The sequence below is a fragment of the Anser cygnoides genome, chromosome 1, assembly GCF_040182565.1.
Source record: "Anser cygnoides isolate HZ-2024a breed goose chromosome 1, Taihu_goose_T2T_genome, whole genome shotgun sequence".
NCBI classification, from domain to species: Eukaryota; Metazoa; Chordata; class Aves; order Anseriformes; family Anatidae; genus Anser; species Anser cygnoides.
In genome coordinates, this window is record NC_089873.1 from 105026226 (window position 1) to 105044038 (window position 17813).

Sequence of the window (17813 nt, forward strand, 5' to 3'; positions counted from 1 at the left end):
TCTCCAGGTCTTCCTTTTTCACTTTTTTAAAAATGGGTGTTATGTTTCCCATTTTCCAGTCAGCGGGAACTTCACTGGACTGCCACAACTTCTCAAATATGATGGACAGTGGCTTAACATCTTCATCTGTTAGTTCCCTGGGTGCCCATGGATGCATCTCATCAGGTCCCATGGACCTGTGCACCTTCAGGTTCCTTAGATGGTCTCAGACTTGATCTTCTCCTACAGTGGGTGTTTTTTCATTATCCTACTCCCTGCCTTTGCCTTCTGTAACTTGAGCAACATGGCTAGAGCTCTTACTGGTGAATACTGAACCAAAAAAGTCATTGAGTACCGCAGGCTTCTCCATATATCAGGTAACCTTGTCTTTTGTTTCCTTCAGGAGAGGGCCCACATTTTCTGTAGCCTTTGTGCCCCCACAGGTGCAACACATCTCCTTGCTGTTTAGTGCAAGTGGTCTGCAGCTTGGGGACTCCAGAAAGGACTGTCTGGCTGGCAGAACAGGCTGCAGGAGCTCAAGAGCTTCTTGGTTTGCTTCTGCCCTGGGACTCAAGTGCTCAAATACCAGAACCCAACCTTGGACACTGAGCAATCCCTTTGCAGACTCCTCCCCACTAGACTGTGCCAGTGTCACTGTTTAAACAAAGTGGCTGGCCGAGAAGGACCTGGGAGTATTGGTTGATAGTCGGCTGAATATGAGCCAGCAGTGTGCCCAGGTGGCCAAGAAGGCCAACAGCATCGTGGCCTGTATAAGAAGCAGTGTGGCCAGCAGGTCTAGGGAAGTGATTGTGCCCCTGTACTCGGCTCTGGTGAGGCCGCACCTCGAGTACTGTGTTCAGTTTTGGGCCCCTCGCTACAGGAAGGACATGGACATGCTCGAGCGAGTCCAGAGAAGGGCGACCAAGCTGGTGAGGGGTCTGGAGAACAAGTCTTACGAGGAGCGGCAGAGGGAGCTGGGCTTGTTCAGCCTGGAGAAGAGGAGGCTCAGGGGCGACCTTATCGCTCTCTACAGTTACCTTAAAGGAGGCTGTAAAGAGGTGGGGGTTGGTCTGTTCTCCTACGTGCCTGGTGACAGGACGAGGCGGAATGGGCGAAAGTTGCGACAGGGGAGTTTTAGGTTGGATGTTAGGAAGCACTTCTTTACCGAAAGGGTTATTAAGCATTGGAACGGGCTGCCCAAGGAGGTGGTGGAGTCACCATCCCTGGAGGTCTTTAAAAGACGTTTAGATGTAGAGCTTAGCGATATGGTTTAGTGGAGTACTTAGTGTTAGGTCGAAGGTTGGACTCGATGATCTTGAGGTCTCTTCCAACCTAGAAATCTGTGATACTGTGATACGGTGAAAACACTTCACTGATGGGTACTCCCTCCTGTTGGTGTGAAGTAGTTGCTGTCCCCCAGCCTCCTTCTTCCCACTTTGCTGCCTAACACTTGCAAGGCATGTCTGGGGCACAGAATGGCATTGCAATGGCTTTTATTGGACCATTAGACCATAGTGGTGGTTTTGGCAAGAGTCTTGCCTTTCCTTGGTGATGTGGAACAAGAGTTTCTTCTTACTTAATGGTGACACTCCCACATGCAATCATTATGGCTGATTTATTAATATTCCTTTTTTGGGGAAGTGAGACAACTGACTTCTTTCTTTGGTGTGCCCCTGTCTTGCAGAAGGTGATTTCTCCCAGGAGCTTCTTAAATTCAAACCCTCTATTGACAGCCTGGAGAATAAGCCATGGAGAAATGTTCCTTGTTATGCTTGGAAATTTCCCCATCCATGGCTGTAGTATCATATGTCAAGTACTGGAGCACAGGAGCCGCATACACAAGGGGCCCCAGCCCCAGCACCTGATGCTTATTTCCCTTTGCACAGCTGCTTGTTTTTGTGGCTCACAGATGAAAACCATCCCAGTCCTGGAGAAGAAACTCAATTTGGTCGTTACTTCCTCCTCTTCAAAAGTGCCTGCAGAAGACAATTTCATGTCCCATTTCCTTCTCAGGCATTTTGAATGATAATAAAGCAATACTTGTTTAATAATAATACTCTGTAATAATACTTCCTTTTCTGGTGGAACTGGTTTGTCTAAACATTCTTTTCAGTGGGTAGCTCACTTCTGTCTACTTGGCATTCTTACCTATCTGTGAATTGCTTTCTCTGCTTTCTTTCTGTACCAAGGTTGCACGATGGGTGTAAGACCCATGGACTTTTATGGATCCAGGTGGAGCAGCAAATCCCGCACACATTCAGGGTCGGTTGGGAGTTTGTCATTCCAACCGTCATGGTCCTCCAGCTCAGGGCACCCTGGGTCCCAAAGCCCATCATCAGTGTTGAAGACAGAGGCGATGACATGCCGTGGGAGGGACCCCACGTGGAGCAGGGGCAGAGTAACTGAGAAGGAGCGGTGGAGACAAAGCACTATAGAATAACCACAGCCCCCATTCCCCCGTTCCCCTGTGCCACTCGGGGGGAGGAGGTGGAAGAGGGCGAATGGGGGGAAGGCATTTTTGGTTTCTTTCCTCTGTTTCTCACTTCTCTAGCTTGTTAGTAATAGGCAATAAATCTTACTATCTCCCTACTCTCAGTCTGTTTTGCCTGTCACAATAATTGTTGAGCAAACTCCCCATCCTTATCTCAAACTTTGAGCCCTTTGTGTCATATTTTCTCCCCTTTTCCCTTTGAGAAGGGGGAGTGAGAGAGTGGCTGAGGTGGAGCTCAGCTGCCCACCCGAGTAAAACCACCACAGTAACCTACTACATTATTCTTGGATATGACAATTTTTTATTCTCTCTCTCTATATATATATTTAATGAAAGAGTGGAGGACTTCTGTGGGAGTTTGTATGAAGGGATCGTATAGGTACTAGTTGTTGCCAATGAAGAAAAAGCTACCAGAAAACAGCAAGACAAGGAAAAGAGTAGGTGCTGAGAGGTACTATGCAAAAACCTCCCAAGGACTGATAAACTGTGGAGTCCAGGAGTTCTGCTGAAGGTGCAAGACCTGGTCAACCTAGAACACCTGCCAAACTGTGCAAGGCCACCAGCACATACCAGCACCTGTAACATGTGTAACACTCAGACCCCTTCAGAACAGTGGGAGCTGATTCCAACAAAGGCTACAGGATTTTGTATACATCTGATGAAACTCAGGGTTCAGGAGGGACTTTCTGAACATCTGTCCAGAAGCCACTGGTGTGTCAACATGACCTTCTGCTGGATGTACTGCTGTACGTGGACTCCCTACTGTTGCTCCAGTCAGGTAGCTATGAATAAGTGTGTGAACTTATTCACACACAAGGAGACGAATGTGTTTTGTGAATAGCAATCTGCCATTAATAGTAACAGCTTGTCCCTGGAAATAAAAATTGTTAATTAAAATAAGGTGTTCTAAATAATGTTGTCCGGGATCTTTGTCTCTATCAAATATGTTTATATATATATTTAATAAGCGAAAAGGGAATTACAACAGAACTCCTTTCCCACAGAAAGGCTGTTAAGTGCTGCAGAAACTCATTGTTTGCCTGAGAAGCATAGCATACTGAATCAGTTTCTCAACTTAAATGCCTCAGGGCTAGGACAGCCAGAAATTTATCCTATCCTTCAGCTGTGAAACGTGGGTCAAATACCAGTTCTGCAGTTATTTTGTTCTTTGAGCTGAAATGCAGAAAAGAGGTTTCCAACAACATACGTCATGTTATAAATACCTACACACTAGGAAGTGTGCTAACTTGCTCTGAGAAAAACAGGAAGTTCTTCATATTCAACAGCGTTCAGAAAACACTGGACCAGCCTGTGAAGAAAGGACTGAAACAGAATCACACAGAATGGCTGAGGTTAGAAGGGACCTCTGGAGGTCTTCTGGTCCAGCCTCCCTACTCAAGAAGGTACACTTAGAGGAACTTGCGCAGGACCACCCTGACAGCTTTTGTTTATCTCCAAGGCAGGAGACTACACAATATCTGTGGGCAACCTACACCAGTGCTGAATCAACTGCACAGTAAAGAAGGGTTTCCTGATGTCCAGTGGAGCCTCTTGCATTTCAGTTTATGTCTATTGTCTCCTGACGTGTCACTGGAAACCACTGAGAAGAGCCTGGCTCCATCCTCCTTGCAACCTCCCTTCAGATATTTATATATTATTGATAAGAGCCTTTGGAGCTAATGGACCATTTGTGCTAAATGGATTAGCACAAAGCTAATGGATCATTTTAGGTCTTTAAAAACATGCATGTTTTACCAAGGACAATGACAAGTGCATTGTCATTTACAATGACAAGCTTCCCTAAAGAAGCACACGTGAGGGGAGGAGGAGGGTGGGAATGCCAAAAAAACAAAACAAAACAAAACAAAACAAAAAAAAAACAACAAAAAAAAACACCACCACCAACGAAAAACAGATCAGGTTGATTTTCTGTATTTTTCCTTATGAATAGCAAAGTTGTTGGTGTTCACACTGAAGTATCTCATTAAAGTTTGAGACAATATTTGCTACAATAATTGTTCCAGATGTGTTCTCTATATCAGATCAGTACCATTTAATTAGCTAATCTAACATAAGTACATTTGCAACACAAGCAGAGTTTGGTTTCCAGGAACCTTGGCTGCTTTTTCAATATTTTATCTTAAAATATAGTTTTTGGATGTTCCAACTACACAGTTGACAGAATATTCAAAAGATCTACTTTTTTTTGCTTGTTTTAGACTGGTCATTTTGATTTTAGCATTGATAAAAAGAATAATTTTTAGGTTAATTTTCATAGTATGTAAAAGGAGAAATGAAAGACTAAAATCTCAGTTGTGCGGGTCCAGAAGTTGCACTCCTAACACAGGATAGACTAGTGTACATAAGCATCATGCCCATTACTGTTATTCAATCAAGTGGTAACATATGTGCGTTCTTCATTTTTGTTAAATCGTACAAACTGTACTAGCAACTCCAGTCATCCTGTTTTCAACATGCGCATGCAAGGTTTCACAACTACAACAGCGTTAAACAACGTAATGAACAGGGGTTAAAACACCATGAGCAATCTATTCTCCTGTTCCTGTTTTCATGAAAGTGTGTACCTATCTGCCTTTCTGCTTTAGTCAGAGTCACTGACATTTCAGTATCATGTTTTGCTGTTGCTCTAGAAGGCATTGTCTTATGGTCTTGGTTATGACAGCTGTTATAAACTTTGCCCTAGGACAGTCTTTGGGTAATAGAAATCACAGACTCACAGAATCACAGAATTGTAGGGGTTGGAAGGGACCTCAAGAGATCATTGGGTCCAACCCCCTGCCAAAGCAGGTTCCCTAGAGCAGGTTGCCCAGGTAGGCATCCAGATGGGCCTTGAATATCTTCAGAGAATATTCAGAGATATTCAGAGACTCCACAATCACCCTGGAAATAATACAGCAAAACACTGCCCTACCAGGACAGCAAAGAATCACTGTTCTCCAGAGAAGTGTAGTGACCAGTGGACCCAGGGGAGGCACAAAACAATGGAGCATCTGGCTAATTTCTCATAAAATGTAATGTGAACTCCCCCCTTGGCTAAGTAGGTCCCCCTGTTACTTTTTTTCCCCTGTAGGATTGTTAGTTCACCTCATAGAAAGGTAGTTTCTACAGCTGTGTCCATCCCTGTGAGGGAGATTTATGAAACATATTTTCCTGAAGAATCACTTCACTGTGCAGACTCAAAATCTGAGTGTTACTGTATGCTTTTCCTCATGTCATTGATCTGGAGAAGAAATGAGAAGTGAAGAAATGTATTCCAAAAATGGAAAAAAAAATGTGTCAGATTAGTGAGCAAAAATAATCTTCTAAGATGTGGCCCTTGTCAGTAGGTCCTTCTAGTTCAGTATTTTCTAGTCTGAAACATCTAAAATGAGATTCCAACATCAAACAGAAGTGCTTAGTTCTTTTTGACAACAGTGCGTCTTGCTAGCTTTAAGATACAAGTTCACATTCTGGTTTACTATTGGCACATTCTGGTAGGATACAGAAAATAAAGCATGATCACAACTCTGCTGCTGAATACAGCTGCCCAAATTAATGGACAGCCAAAAGGTTTAAAACATGTTATTCAATTCTTTGCTTCAAGGCTGAACCTGAAGTAATATGGAATTAAATGCTATCTTCCTAAAATAAAGTTCTAATAAAAACAAAGTTATAATAAAAACAGAAGAATTATAAAGAGGTATCTGTGTTTTCTTCAGTAGTAGCAGAAAGAAATATATGACAGTCAGAGAGGGTAGAAGTGAGGTAAAGAGGAAGAAAGAGAATATAGCAATCAGTGAGAGGAACTTTTGCTTGGCAGTATCCAAACTGAGGAAGCTCAGATGTATTTTGATGTCTGTGCTGTTTCATTTGTGTCTGTTAGTATAAGGAGACTCTGCAAAGGGGTAGATTTTCTTCCTAGCTTACTAGCTGCAAATGCTAGTTCCTTTTTCTTCTTTTTTGTTCTGATGCTTCTCCAGCTTTACCAGCTATGACAGATGAAATAATATATGCCAATCTGAAATTTGAAAACTGCAATGAGCTGAATAATGTCCCAGAGCCTGAAGTTCCTAAGGAAAAAGGTGTAGTATCTATTAAGCTTTTATGATTTATTCTTGCTAATGTAGATGGGACGGAGAATACTTTTAACTTAATTGCATGCCCAATGGGCCTTTGTTAGCTTTTTTACCCTCAGAAGAGTTATACTAGTTATACATGTGTCCTGTTTTTTGTTGCTTTCATTTCTGCCTGAACTTTTCAGAGTTTGGAAGGTGTACCTCAAACAATTATCTTATTATTTCATGAAAATGTATATTAGTGAGAGTTATACTAAGTTCTACAAATAGTTCTAATTGTTTAAACCTCAAAAGTGTTAACTTAAGTAAATTTTTAAAGTTTATCAGATCCATTTAATTTCTTCTTATGCTTACATTCAGGTTTAGAAATCAAATAACTTTAATTGACTTGATTGCTCTCCTTAGGTTCTAGCCTGAATTAATGCAGTGGTCTCTGAAATGGTTATATTTATTAAAGCACTGAATGTATTTTAAATTCTGGGAGTTCTGCATAATTTTGTGTCAAATTGCTTACAAGTGTCTGTGACGATGAGCTCTTGATTTGAATGATGCAGCTGATGAGCACAAACGACATACAAAGTGCGAGCTGTTTGTGGAGTCAGGCTCTGGGAGCAGAGTTTTACAGATAAGAGGACAAGATACTTATGATTCAAAGAGAATTTTGTAGGGGACTTTCTGTAAAATAGCAGTGTTCCTTAAGTTACAGTTTTGAACATTTCCAAAATATAATTCAGGGGCTAAAACAAACAAACATACAAAACAAAACAAACAAAACAAAGCAAACATATAAACAAAACAAAAGAAATCAAACCAAAAAAAAACCTCAACTCTCTTTGCATTAAGCTCTAGTCTTCTTTTTCTTTAACATCTGATGACAGCAATATCCTCATATGTCCCTAGAAGTACTCTTACTGTGTCCCAGAATGGAAAACATATTTCATGAGAAAGCCCCATCCTGAGAGGGCACAACAAAGTCTGTCCATTATTTTACAAACATCAATATGGGGGAAAAAAGGAAAGGAAAAACAAACAAACAAACAAAAAACACAATCTATAAATCTATCCATTCTGGGACCACAAGAGGCCTACTGTAGAGGAAGGAGGACCTAGTCCAAGGATCATTTGGCTGTGCCAGATGTAGCAGTAGTAGTGTAAGGTTGCACAGTATTTTACATGGAACTTTACCTAAAGAAACTCTTAAGGCAATACTTCAAATAAAACAGTCAAAGCTAAAACTACTCCTTGGTCTTAATTCATATTGCTCTCCAGAAAATACTTTGTATTTATATATGAAACCTCATGATTAGACCATAAAATCTTTCTTCTCATCTAAATGTTTCAAGGAATGTGGGCTATAATGCTTTCAGTCTTCAGCCTGGAACTGTAACTTTGTAGGGGTAGGAGCAATTTATTTTTGCCCTTTAACTCCAATTCATGCTAGTCTACTTATCAGCCTGCCTTATTGAATTTAATTTCTACTACTGAGGCTCTCCAGATACCTAATATTCAGCTTCAGAACATGTACAGAAGCACCTTGACTGTAAAAAATACATGTGCCAGCAGTCAATGTATCCTTATGTCTTGTTAAGATGTGAAAGGCATATGATTCTCCTGTGCAGGCTTTATCTCCAATTGTCTTTTATTGCTCACTGCCTGTGAGATCAGTCTTTGCAAAATAATGCAGAAGGGAAGAGTTTTTCTTTTGTTGTTTTTTTTTTTCAATGGCTTGGGTATTTCTACCTTTATGCAATACTAAGTATTTATAGCCCTTCTCTAGACTGGGGTTGTACTCTATGATGAAATGTGGGAGCAGGGAGAGAGGAAGATGTAATATATATTTAGCAAGACTTTTGTCAGTGTCTCTTACTGATATTGTCATTTTAAAGCTGAAGAAGTAGAGGCTGGGTAGTGGGCTGTGAGGTGGGTTGAAATCTGTCTAGACTACTAGGCTCAAAGGGGAATAAGCGACGTCTGAATGTCTGTTTGGTGGCTAGAAATAAGCAGAATACCTCAGGGGTTGATATTGAGACAATAGTGTTCAATCTAGAACCTGAAAAATGACACTGAGCCTGTCCTCAGCAAATTTATAATGATACTAAATCAGGGGTAGTGGTTGACCAAATGACAGAACTTCAATACAAATGAACCTTAAGAAACTTGAGGACTGGGTAAGCAGACACTCCATCAAATTCCACAAAGGGAAGCATGAATTTGTGCAGTGGGTCCGGACTAATCCCAGTCAGTGATACAAACTGGGAAGCAGTCTGGCTGTGGAGAGCCCTGCTGGAATGTTTTTGGTGAATGGAGGGGTTAAATATGAGTCAAGCAGTGATTTATTATTGCAAACATGCTTTCATTGTAAGCTACCTACTGAGCTACATGAGCAGAATCATGGCCAGCATGTTGAAGGAAGTTTTTACTTCCTTCGATGCAGCACAAGCGGATCAACACTTTGAATACTATGCCACAGTTCAAGACAACATCTGGTGTTTGAATTTCTTTCAATTGTTATAGTTCCTCAGCTTGGGTTTCTACAGTGTGAGGTCTTGTATTACATTCTGCCTGGGCTTGCTTCACCACAGATGTTGACCACAGATTGCACATTTTTCTGCATAGTTCCCACTCCTGTTCCTTCATCCTTTCAGTTCCTGTTCCTTGAGCACTTCACTGTCCAATTTTAAATCCACCTTTCACTTTTCTAGACTAGCAATTTCTTCTCCATGTTTCTTTTTTTTACTGACTTTATTGTACTAAGTCAAGCTGTTTGCAACTGTCCACAAAGCTTATATTGTGGCAAACTTAATATCTGCCTTGGATTTAGTGCTTTCCCATTTTTGTGAAATACTAGCTAGAAACCTTAAATACCAAGAATTGCCACGGGACTTTACTATAGCACGCAAATTTACCAGATTACCACAGAAATATACTGCACATCACAAATTGCCACAACAATATAGTACATATTTGTTTTCAGCTTTCAGTAATCTGTTTTCTAAAATTCACAATACCTTGATTTCACAGTTTATGACCTTGTAAAGGACTGAGGCTGTCCACATTCTCCACTGCATTGTTGTGGTCTCTCGCTCTCTTACCTTGTCTGGCCATCTTCTACTGTGTGCAAAGACACTCTGCAGCAGGAATATACTACCGTAATGTAGAAAGCAATGATTTATTGACTAACACATCACAAAGATCTCTGGAATTTAATGAAGCTAATGTGTGTTCACCATTCCCTTAGTATCACAATACCAATTCAACACTGAATTATTCCTAGGACTTCCCACTTCATCCCACTCTTGGTGGCCAGTAGTCCTGATTTTGATCACAATATGCCTGGCATTGCTGATGGGGCTGATGACTCTGGCAATTTTATGTAAGTATCAATGCATTTTTTTTTCGCTGGGGGGCTCAAGCTACTGAATGATATCAGACTGACATCTCCTTCAGGTGCAATTTCTGGTTCAGCTGAGAACAGGCAAACCAAGACAACAGCAAGTCAGCCTTCCCAGATATATTCACTTGCCACAGCATCTTTGTTCTCTTCCTGATGTGATGAGGCTAGAAGTGAGCAATAAGGAGAGGAGCTGGAAAGAACTGGAATAGGAGATTAAATGCTTTCTGTGGCTGCCATTGTCTGGTCTCCTTAAAACTGTGTTCACAATCCTGCTGTACTGACTAATGATGGGTTAATTTGCTGTTGACAAGTTTGAGTAATTCTGGATCTGAAGGGAAGGGAAAAGCTCTGTATCACAGTAAAGAGGCTGTTTCCATTATTTCACATCTGTAACAATTCCAATGTGTGATCCAGAGCTGAAGTTCATGTTTTTAGAAAAGAAGCACAGCCTGGAAAACAATACCATGGAAATATATGCTAAAAGTGACACTGATTTTTTTTATTCATTCATGGCCAAATGAGAAACAGAATTCCACTAGTCAAACAGCCATAGCTGTAGAAATACACTATGCAAATGTTCTCCACCTCAGCAGCCCTTACAAGTAACCATTCAGGGAGGAATATCTCTCATATGGTTTATTTTTCCCTACTAACCTGCTAAGCCATTCCCTGGTGAACAGTACAGGGAGTTCTTACTGTAAGTTTCAGTTTCCCAAGGTTCCAAGGATTACAGGACACAGATTAGAGACCTCAACGTGACAAAGAATGATCTGCATGCACATTTCTCAAAAATGCTGCAAGCAATTGGAAATCAGCTGTGCTTGGGAGGAAGAAAAGATCTTCAAAATAATGGTAAATTAACATGTTTCCATGAGGTTTTGGCTTTCAATGTGACAGGGAAGAAAATGAGGTGTGTCTTCTGTGTCTACTCAGGTCTGCCTCCTCATATGAGTCTGTGTCTTCTCAGATGTGACCACCTAGAAAGTAGGCAATGATCATGTCTGCCTCCATGCAGTTCCTGCGGCCCAACCTGGCCAGATGCACACTGGCATTGAGTTTGGCAGCAGTACCTAGGTATCAGGATTTGGTCTGCATAAGAAAGAGGTTCTATGGGATGCCTTGTGGACATGCCAGTTCAGTTACTCCTAGTTTGGTGACCTCTGTGATATGCTTATCTGCATCTAATAGACAAACCCAGTTAGAGATTTTACAGTGATGTCTGAGAGTTAAACAACTTACTCCACTCTATGCAAACAGAAGTCCGCAGGCAGGACAGTGTGCTAGTAGTCTCCCCAGGTAAGACAGAAATCTCCTAAAGTCTGAGCTGATGTGTGCTGAAGCATCAGCTAAAACAGCCCGAGAGTTTATTTACTCTGTCTCCTGACTGTGTCCAGTGCAGAACTGTTTGTGAAATCAGTTTGCCACAGTTCAGTTACTTAAGTGGCATCTGACAACGAGCCAGTGAGAGGAGCAGTTGCCTTCAGAAACTACATTCAGAGGAGTCAGAAATCCTATTGTGACTGTTGAGAAGGGGGATTTCATTTCATTTGTACAGATATTGTTCAACATACAAACTAACTGTCTAGGACTCCTGCTTAGTCAATGAAGAGAAACTGTCAGTGCAAGGATACAGTCCATTTCCTCCCAAGAAAGACAACTGAAATGACAAAAAAAAATGTTTTTCACACCTGTTTTTTCCATTACCTAAAATGTGAATCCAGATGGGTTCACTCACATGAAGCGAACTCACCACTGCAGAATCCTGAAATAAATCTCATCTGCAACACCTGAAGCTCCCTCAAGGCCTAATGGAATGAGATGGGCAGTGATTAAGTTTTCATCACTTTCATTACCCAAACCTTCTGGGACCACACTGAGACTTTGACTGAATTAGGACAGCCACAAACATCCCTGCTCTATAGGAATTTTGTTGCCACAGGTCGAGAATGATATTATGCCAAGGGCAGCCTAGGAGCAGCAATGAAGTGACGGTTTTCTTTTCCAGATCTAAACTGTGTGCTCTGCCCTACAAACTGGAAGTGGCCAGGTGACGGTGATACGTGTTACTACCACTCTACTGAACAGAAGACATGGCAACAGAGTAATGGGTTTTGTTCCTCACAAAACTCTACTCTTCTGCTGGTAAAAGATACAGCAAAGCTGGTATGGCCTGTTTTCTGACTCTTTAGAATGAAGGAAGCTGCCCTATTGCAAGAACAGCAATGTTAGCCTGATGAGTTTGGTAGAGGGCATAGACCCTGTAAGTTAGGACAGCCCCAGTTCTTCCATTACACAGCAGAGGGACTATGAAGTTAGCAGTTCCCTGGCACTTCACATGTCATTTTCTTAAATGGCACTGTGAGCTGAGCAGGACATTTTCTGCAGTGGTTATGTTGCTCTGGCAAGGGCTAAGACATAGATCTTGCCACTGCCACACAAAATGCTACCCTTCCAGATGCTGGTGGTCAGCAACAAAACATCTTACCATGGCTTGCTGTGGCTCTTACTACTAGAAAGACTGGTGAAAGTAGGTTTATGTCTGTTTAGTCATTAATTTAACAAGTGTTATGGATCCTTACAAGGATTTGCTAAGATGTAAGTGTGAAAACCTCTTTCAACCTGTTCTCCCAATAGACAAACCATAGTTATCCCTGTTTTGTGAAAGTTCTTTCCACCAGAATTAGTCTCATTCTCAAATAAGATGAAAACACTTGGGAATGAGTTGCTGAAGTCTGGCCTAACATTTTAGTAAGTGAAAACAAACTTGGGTGGGAAGATAAAATGCCAGGTGTAGACTGAAATAATGCTTTTACCACAAGATCACAGCACACCTATTGGAAGTGAAGGCAGAAAATATATCCCAAGAGCTAGTGGTCAGAGCTTGGCCTGTCTGCCCTCCAACACATGACAATGGCGATTCTCCCCTCGCTGAGCTGCAGGGTGCAATGTTTCCCCCAGAATGAAGGGAAAGTAACTTTATTCTCATCTCAAATTGGTTACTACAAAGATTGAGAGGTGCAGTTTGTTCTACCTTTCTTAATCAGGGCACCAAGAGAGATGAAGAAAAAAAGAAAATGGAGAAATGCCATAGGAGTAAGAAAGGGAAGTGAAGGAGGAGAGCAACAAAAAAAAAAAAAAAAATTCAAATCTTCAGAGATTTCCCTCAAGTAGGAGGGAGAAAGTCAGCATCATTTCAGTTTATCTTCTTACCTGTTCTGGTAAGAGAATTTTTTAAGAAGGGAATATCACTAACTGCCTAACTGTAAAACCTCCTCTACTTGTCATGTTTCAGCTTTTGGAAACAAGTAAATGATGATGCAGCCACATGTAAATGTTTCACAAATCAAACCCAATGGTTCCTTGGAGCAGCTTTCTTTTCACTGATGAAAAATGCTAAGGGCAAAGTAAAAGGGGAGGAATGATGCATAATTAAAAGGGAGAACAATGATCCAGTGTTTCTCTCAAAGGGTTTAAATCAGGTAGATAAGGGTGACATTGTCCTTCAGGATTGTAAGTGTATCTTTGTGATTAAAAGTAGCTCTCCTATCATCTCTCTTTGGACAGTAGACCTTTCCTTTAAGAGCAGAAGTGGTCATGATAGGTTAGCAATATTTTTTTTTTTATGTTCTTTGAGCAGTTTCCATCAATGCTTGCAACTTCTGTGACAATGTCTTGAATATCTATTTTGAATTATTCTTACTTTGCATAGGAAATGGTTAAAAAAATTCCTAGAAAAACATTCTGGCTTGGATTATCATTTAGAGCTGAAAAGCAAGGCTGGTTCTGGGCAGACAACACAACTGTTACAGAAGAACAAAAGTCTTGGTAAGTTTTAATAATGCAGTACATAAATTTGGTCCTCACCCATATGCTACTCCCACTTCTTCTAACATCAAAAAAAACATAGGATAGACAGCTTCTATGCAACTTTTTGTGTATTCTGGGTCTTCCTTTTCCATTTCAGACTTTTCTTAGCCTCACCCAGGACTGATTCTAGGCTGATCTAGGCACTAGTGCTGGCGGGAAAAAAGGTGCCTGGAAGTTTCTATTCACAATTTAGTTTCAGACTGACCATAAATGTCATACATTTCTCTTGTATTTGACATCTTGTTTCAGTGAGGACACATGGAAAAAACTCCGAGAGAAAAGTGTTTTGCTTTGTGCTTTTTATTTTATTTTATTTTATTTTATTTTATTTTATTTTATTTTATTTTATTTTATTTTATTTTATTTTAAGATAAGGCACCATTTATTTTCTAGAATCACTTCACTTCTTTTTAACATATTATTTCAGAAATACAATATATTTTTCTTCTTGCTTTCCAGCCTGCTTTGCCAATTTTCATTATTGGACAGTGTTCTCTTAACTGATACTCTACACTCAGTACCCAGCAGTTAGTGTTTCTTACTGTCAGGTACAGCGAAGGTTTGGAATCCAGCCTTACAGTCTGCTAGGAGTGTTTGTAGGCATATTCAGGACAAGCCCAGCCTCCTAGGTGTTGTTGCATTATGTTGCTAAACTCTTTGTTTCTTTGTTAGGGTTATGTATTCTTTGTGAAAGATAAATGAGGACTTCTTGCAAAGATGGCTCTCTCTGAAAAGTGTGAGAATGTACAATTTGAATGAGGTGAGATGAAATAATAAAGATTTTTCCATCCTAGGACAAATAATTTACAACTTCCCCACTTCTGCGGATATATTTACAATCGTGTCATATACAGCCATCGATGTGATGAAATTAATTACTATGTCTGTGAAAAGCCTGCCATCCAATTGCAGCGACGTAACAACAACCAGCAAGAGGAATGGCTTGTCAGATCAAGAGGATTATGAGAATATTTATATTTAGAAGATGTTCGACATGGCTGATTTTTTTTTTTCTAATTTATCACATGAGAATTTAAATATGTTGGGTCAGACCTAATACATTTTCCCATTTTCATTCTCTTTCAGACACATGTAAAAATGTCTTCACACTAAGGAAACACTTATGGTGATGGGCTCCAGGAGCAATCCATGCCTGTTGTTCCAGTTCCAAAATGGCCAAACTATTACTCCGTTTTAGCCAACATCAGTGATGGACAAAATGGGCAAAAGTGGTTGCCCAAGAGCAAAAAAAAAAAAACAGTATCAAGGCAAATGTATAAAGATATTGCTCCTACCACCATCCACTGATAACAGCCCTAATACCACTTGTTGGTTCATAACCGTGTAGTTGTAACATAACACAAATGATGAAGATTAAATGCTTCCATTCAGGACACGCTTCTGAGGTCTTGTTGGTCTGACTGCTTTAATACACTACTAGGATGGAATATACAACACACAAACAATTATTCTCAAAAGGTGGGCCAGGGTGTTCTTGAACAATATGAATAATGGTAACTCATCATTCACATCTCTGTGGTAACATTTCATAGCCGTTCCTTTCAATTTGTTTTGTACCTGTTCCTGTCTTTTGCAGTGAAAATGCAGATCTTCTGCCCAGTGACTTCCCAGAGAGTCTCTTGGTGTTTATATTAGATATATGAGAAATCTGACATGGAAGGTGTCCTGAGCATGCCATATCCTCTCTTGCTAATGAAGGGCCTTTTGGCATAAATAATTCGCCACAAATAAATAAATAAACAAATAAGTCTGATCTTGTTTTCTCTAACAACAGAGTTACTGCAAGGTAACAGAAAAGGTGTTTCTAGGATGTTTCTTCGTTTGTGAGATAGACCTAAGAGCAGATGGGTGAATCCTGTTTTTTTTTTTTTTTGAAAGTTTGTTGAAGACAGACATGAGCTCAGATTGACAGCTGTCCACACAATAGGAAGCCACAAGGCTACATCGTACCTTTCTGTGGCCTTGGTCTTTCAGGTGACCTTACTTCTTGTCCAAAACCACTCTGTGGTGCAGGAACTGTATCTGTTACTGCAAAGGCAGCTGGGATTAGAGTAGTTTCACAGTGCACTAGTGTACTAAAACAGAAGCAGCTAGCTTTTTCTTTCCAAAAAACAATAACTAAAACACCCAAACAATCAACAAACAAACAAACAAACAAACAAAAACACTCCAGAGAAGAAGGAGGGAAGGCAGTGTCCTACCATTTACTGCAGTTGTTCACAGTACTGAAGTGAAAAATCTAGTCCAGCAAGGCTGAAGATGGCAAAGGACACATCCTGGTGGTGGTGAAACATTGTAGGATTTAAAGGTGCATTGTCTGACTGTATTTTACATTAAAAGAAAGTTTTGCTTACAGAGGGAGAGATATTAGAAATTTGCTGATTATGTATTGGTTGTGATGGCATTTTTGAATCAGTTGTACACAGCGGTGTGTTTCACTTTTCTAAAATCTACTCCCCCTGCCTCCCAAGTGATAAACTCTAGCTATTGCAATTTGCAAGGTCACATTCTAGTTAATAGAGACATTTTGTTCTGATAACTTTTACACATCTGTTATGTTCAAATGTAGACCAAAACTTCTTGTCTTAATCTATCTTCCTTGTCATTTTATTCTGAAGAAACAAGAAATTTTGCCTTCCTGGATCATTAAATGGACAGAGTGATGGCGAAGCCTCATCATATTGCCTTTGTTACAAACTGTTACTTCTATTCTTGCAGCAGAATCTATTTTAAAGGGTGACTCTGTAATAACAATAATAAAAATAATAATTCATCAGGCTGCTTATTGAATTCAGATCTATGAAAATAATACAGGAAAATGCCTTTTACATCCTGTTTTCCCTCCTGAAAATCATATGAGAGAAAAGTTATTGCAAAGGATTTTCATTTAGTGCTTGAGAAGTTGTTGTAAAGACTGAAGAGGTTAGTCACAGAAAACTGCGGCCTAATGCAGTAGCATAGACATATTTGACTCCCAGTTATCTGCAGAAAAGCCCTTGACACTAAGGTGCCAAAACAAAATTTTCAGGGCTGATGCACAAGTATTTTTGCACCATATTTAGTATGAGGCACTCATGAGGTATTATGAAGGCATCATGAATACACACTGAATGCTACACCTTTTGTATTTGCCTGTATAGGAAAACCAATTGGAAATATCCTTTACTCCCAGCTTTTCCCTCACACCTTCTCTTTGCATATGGATAACATAACTCAAGCTATACATGCAGCCAGAAGTATTTCTGTTCTGAAAAAATCTGCCATCTGCACAAGAAGATAGTAAGAACAGCTCAGTCATTATAGTGTATTTCCATTCTGTTGTTATTTTGCAAACAGGAAACTCTGAAATTTACACAGGAACAGGAACAGCTACCACAGAAATTCCTCTCTTGCATTTTCCTTCTGACTCACCATGTCACCACAACATGAATCACCATGTCTGGGCAATTGCTCTGTTACAGAGAGTCAGTCACTGTCTGAAGATGTTTAAGGACTACAGCTCAGCACTGGAAAAAGGCAAATGACTCGAGATAGAGAGTGAGGATGGATAAGCCATTTCTGCACTCTGACCTCTGCATACCCTGCAACAGCAGAGAGATCCTCATTGTTGCCTTGCCTTTCTCTGACCCAGGCCGAGTGGCCATATCAATCGTGTCAAGCTCCTGGTTTCACCATCCTGTCAGCTCAGTTTTTCTTCTCTCTTCCACACTTTGAACTTTCTTTCTTTCTCTCTCTCTCTCTTCCTTCCTTCCTCCCTTCCTCCCTTCCTCCCTTCCTCCCTTCCTTCCTTTCTCTTTCTCTTTTTCTTTCTTTCTTTCTTTCTTTCTTTCTTTCTCTCTCTCTCTCTCTCTTTCTCTTTCTCTCTTTCTCTCTCTCTCGTCCATCCGTCCGTCCTTCCTTCCTTCATTCCTTCCTTCCTTCCTTCCTTCCTTTTTTTCTTCTTCCTTTCTTCCTTTTTCTTTTTCTTTTTCTCTTTCTTTCTTTC

At 40.5% G+C, this 17813-nt stretch overlaps 1 protein-coding gene across 3 annotated transcripts; it reads left to right on the forward strand.

Moving 5' to 3' along the window:
* Nucleotides 1-6280: 6280 nt before the first annotated feature.
* Nucleotides 6281-15208, forward strand: LOC136786351 (C-type lectin domain family 12 member A-like). 3 transcript variants are annotated; one of them, XM_066977021.1, is made up of 7 exons: nucleotides 6284-6552; nucleotides 9821-9919; nucleotides 10649-10792; nucleotides 11946-12103; nucleotides 13650-13765; nucleotides 14480-14567; nucleotides 14894-15208. In XM_066977021.1, exons 1-6 carry the CDS (start codon nucleotides 6462-6464, stop codon nucleotides 14496-14498), a joined length of 627 nt encoding a protein of 208 aa, XP_066833122.1. In that variant the 5' UTR covers nucleotides 6284-6461; the 3' UTR covers nucleotides 14499-14567; nucleotides 14894-15208. The 3 variants fall into 3 exon arrangements, with proteins under 3 accessions (XP_066833120.1, XP_066833122.1, XP_066833115.1); XM_066977014.1 differs by lacking the exon at nucleotides 14480-14567 and having other exon boundaries at nucleotides 6285-6552; nucleotides 14602-15208; XM_066977019.1 differs by lacking the exons at nucleotides 10649-10792; nucleotides 14480-14567 and having other exon boundaries at nucleotides 6281-6552; nucleotides 14602-15208.
* The last annotated feature ends 2605 nt before the right edge of the window (nucleotides 15209-17813 follow it).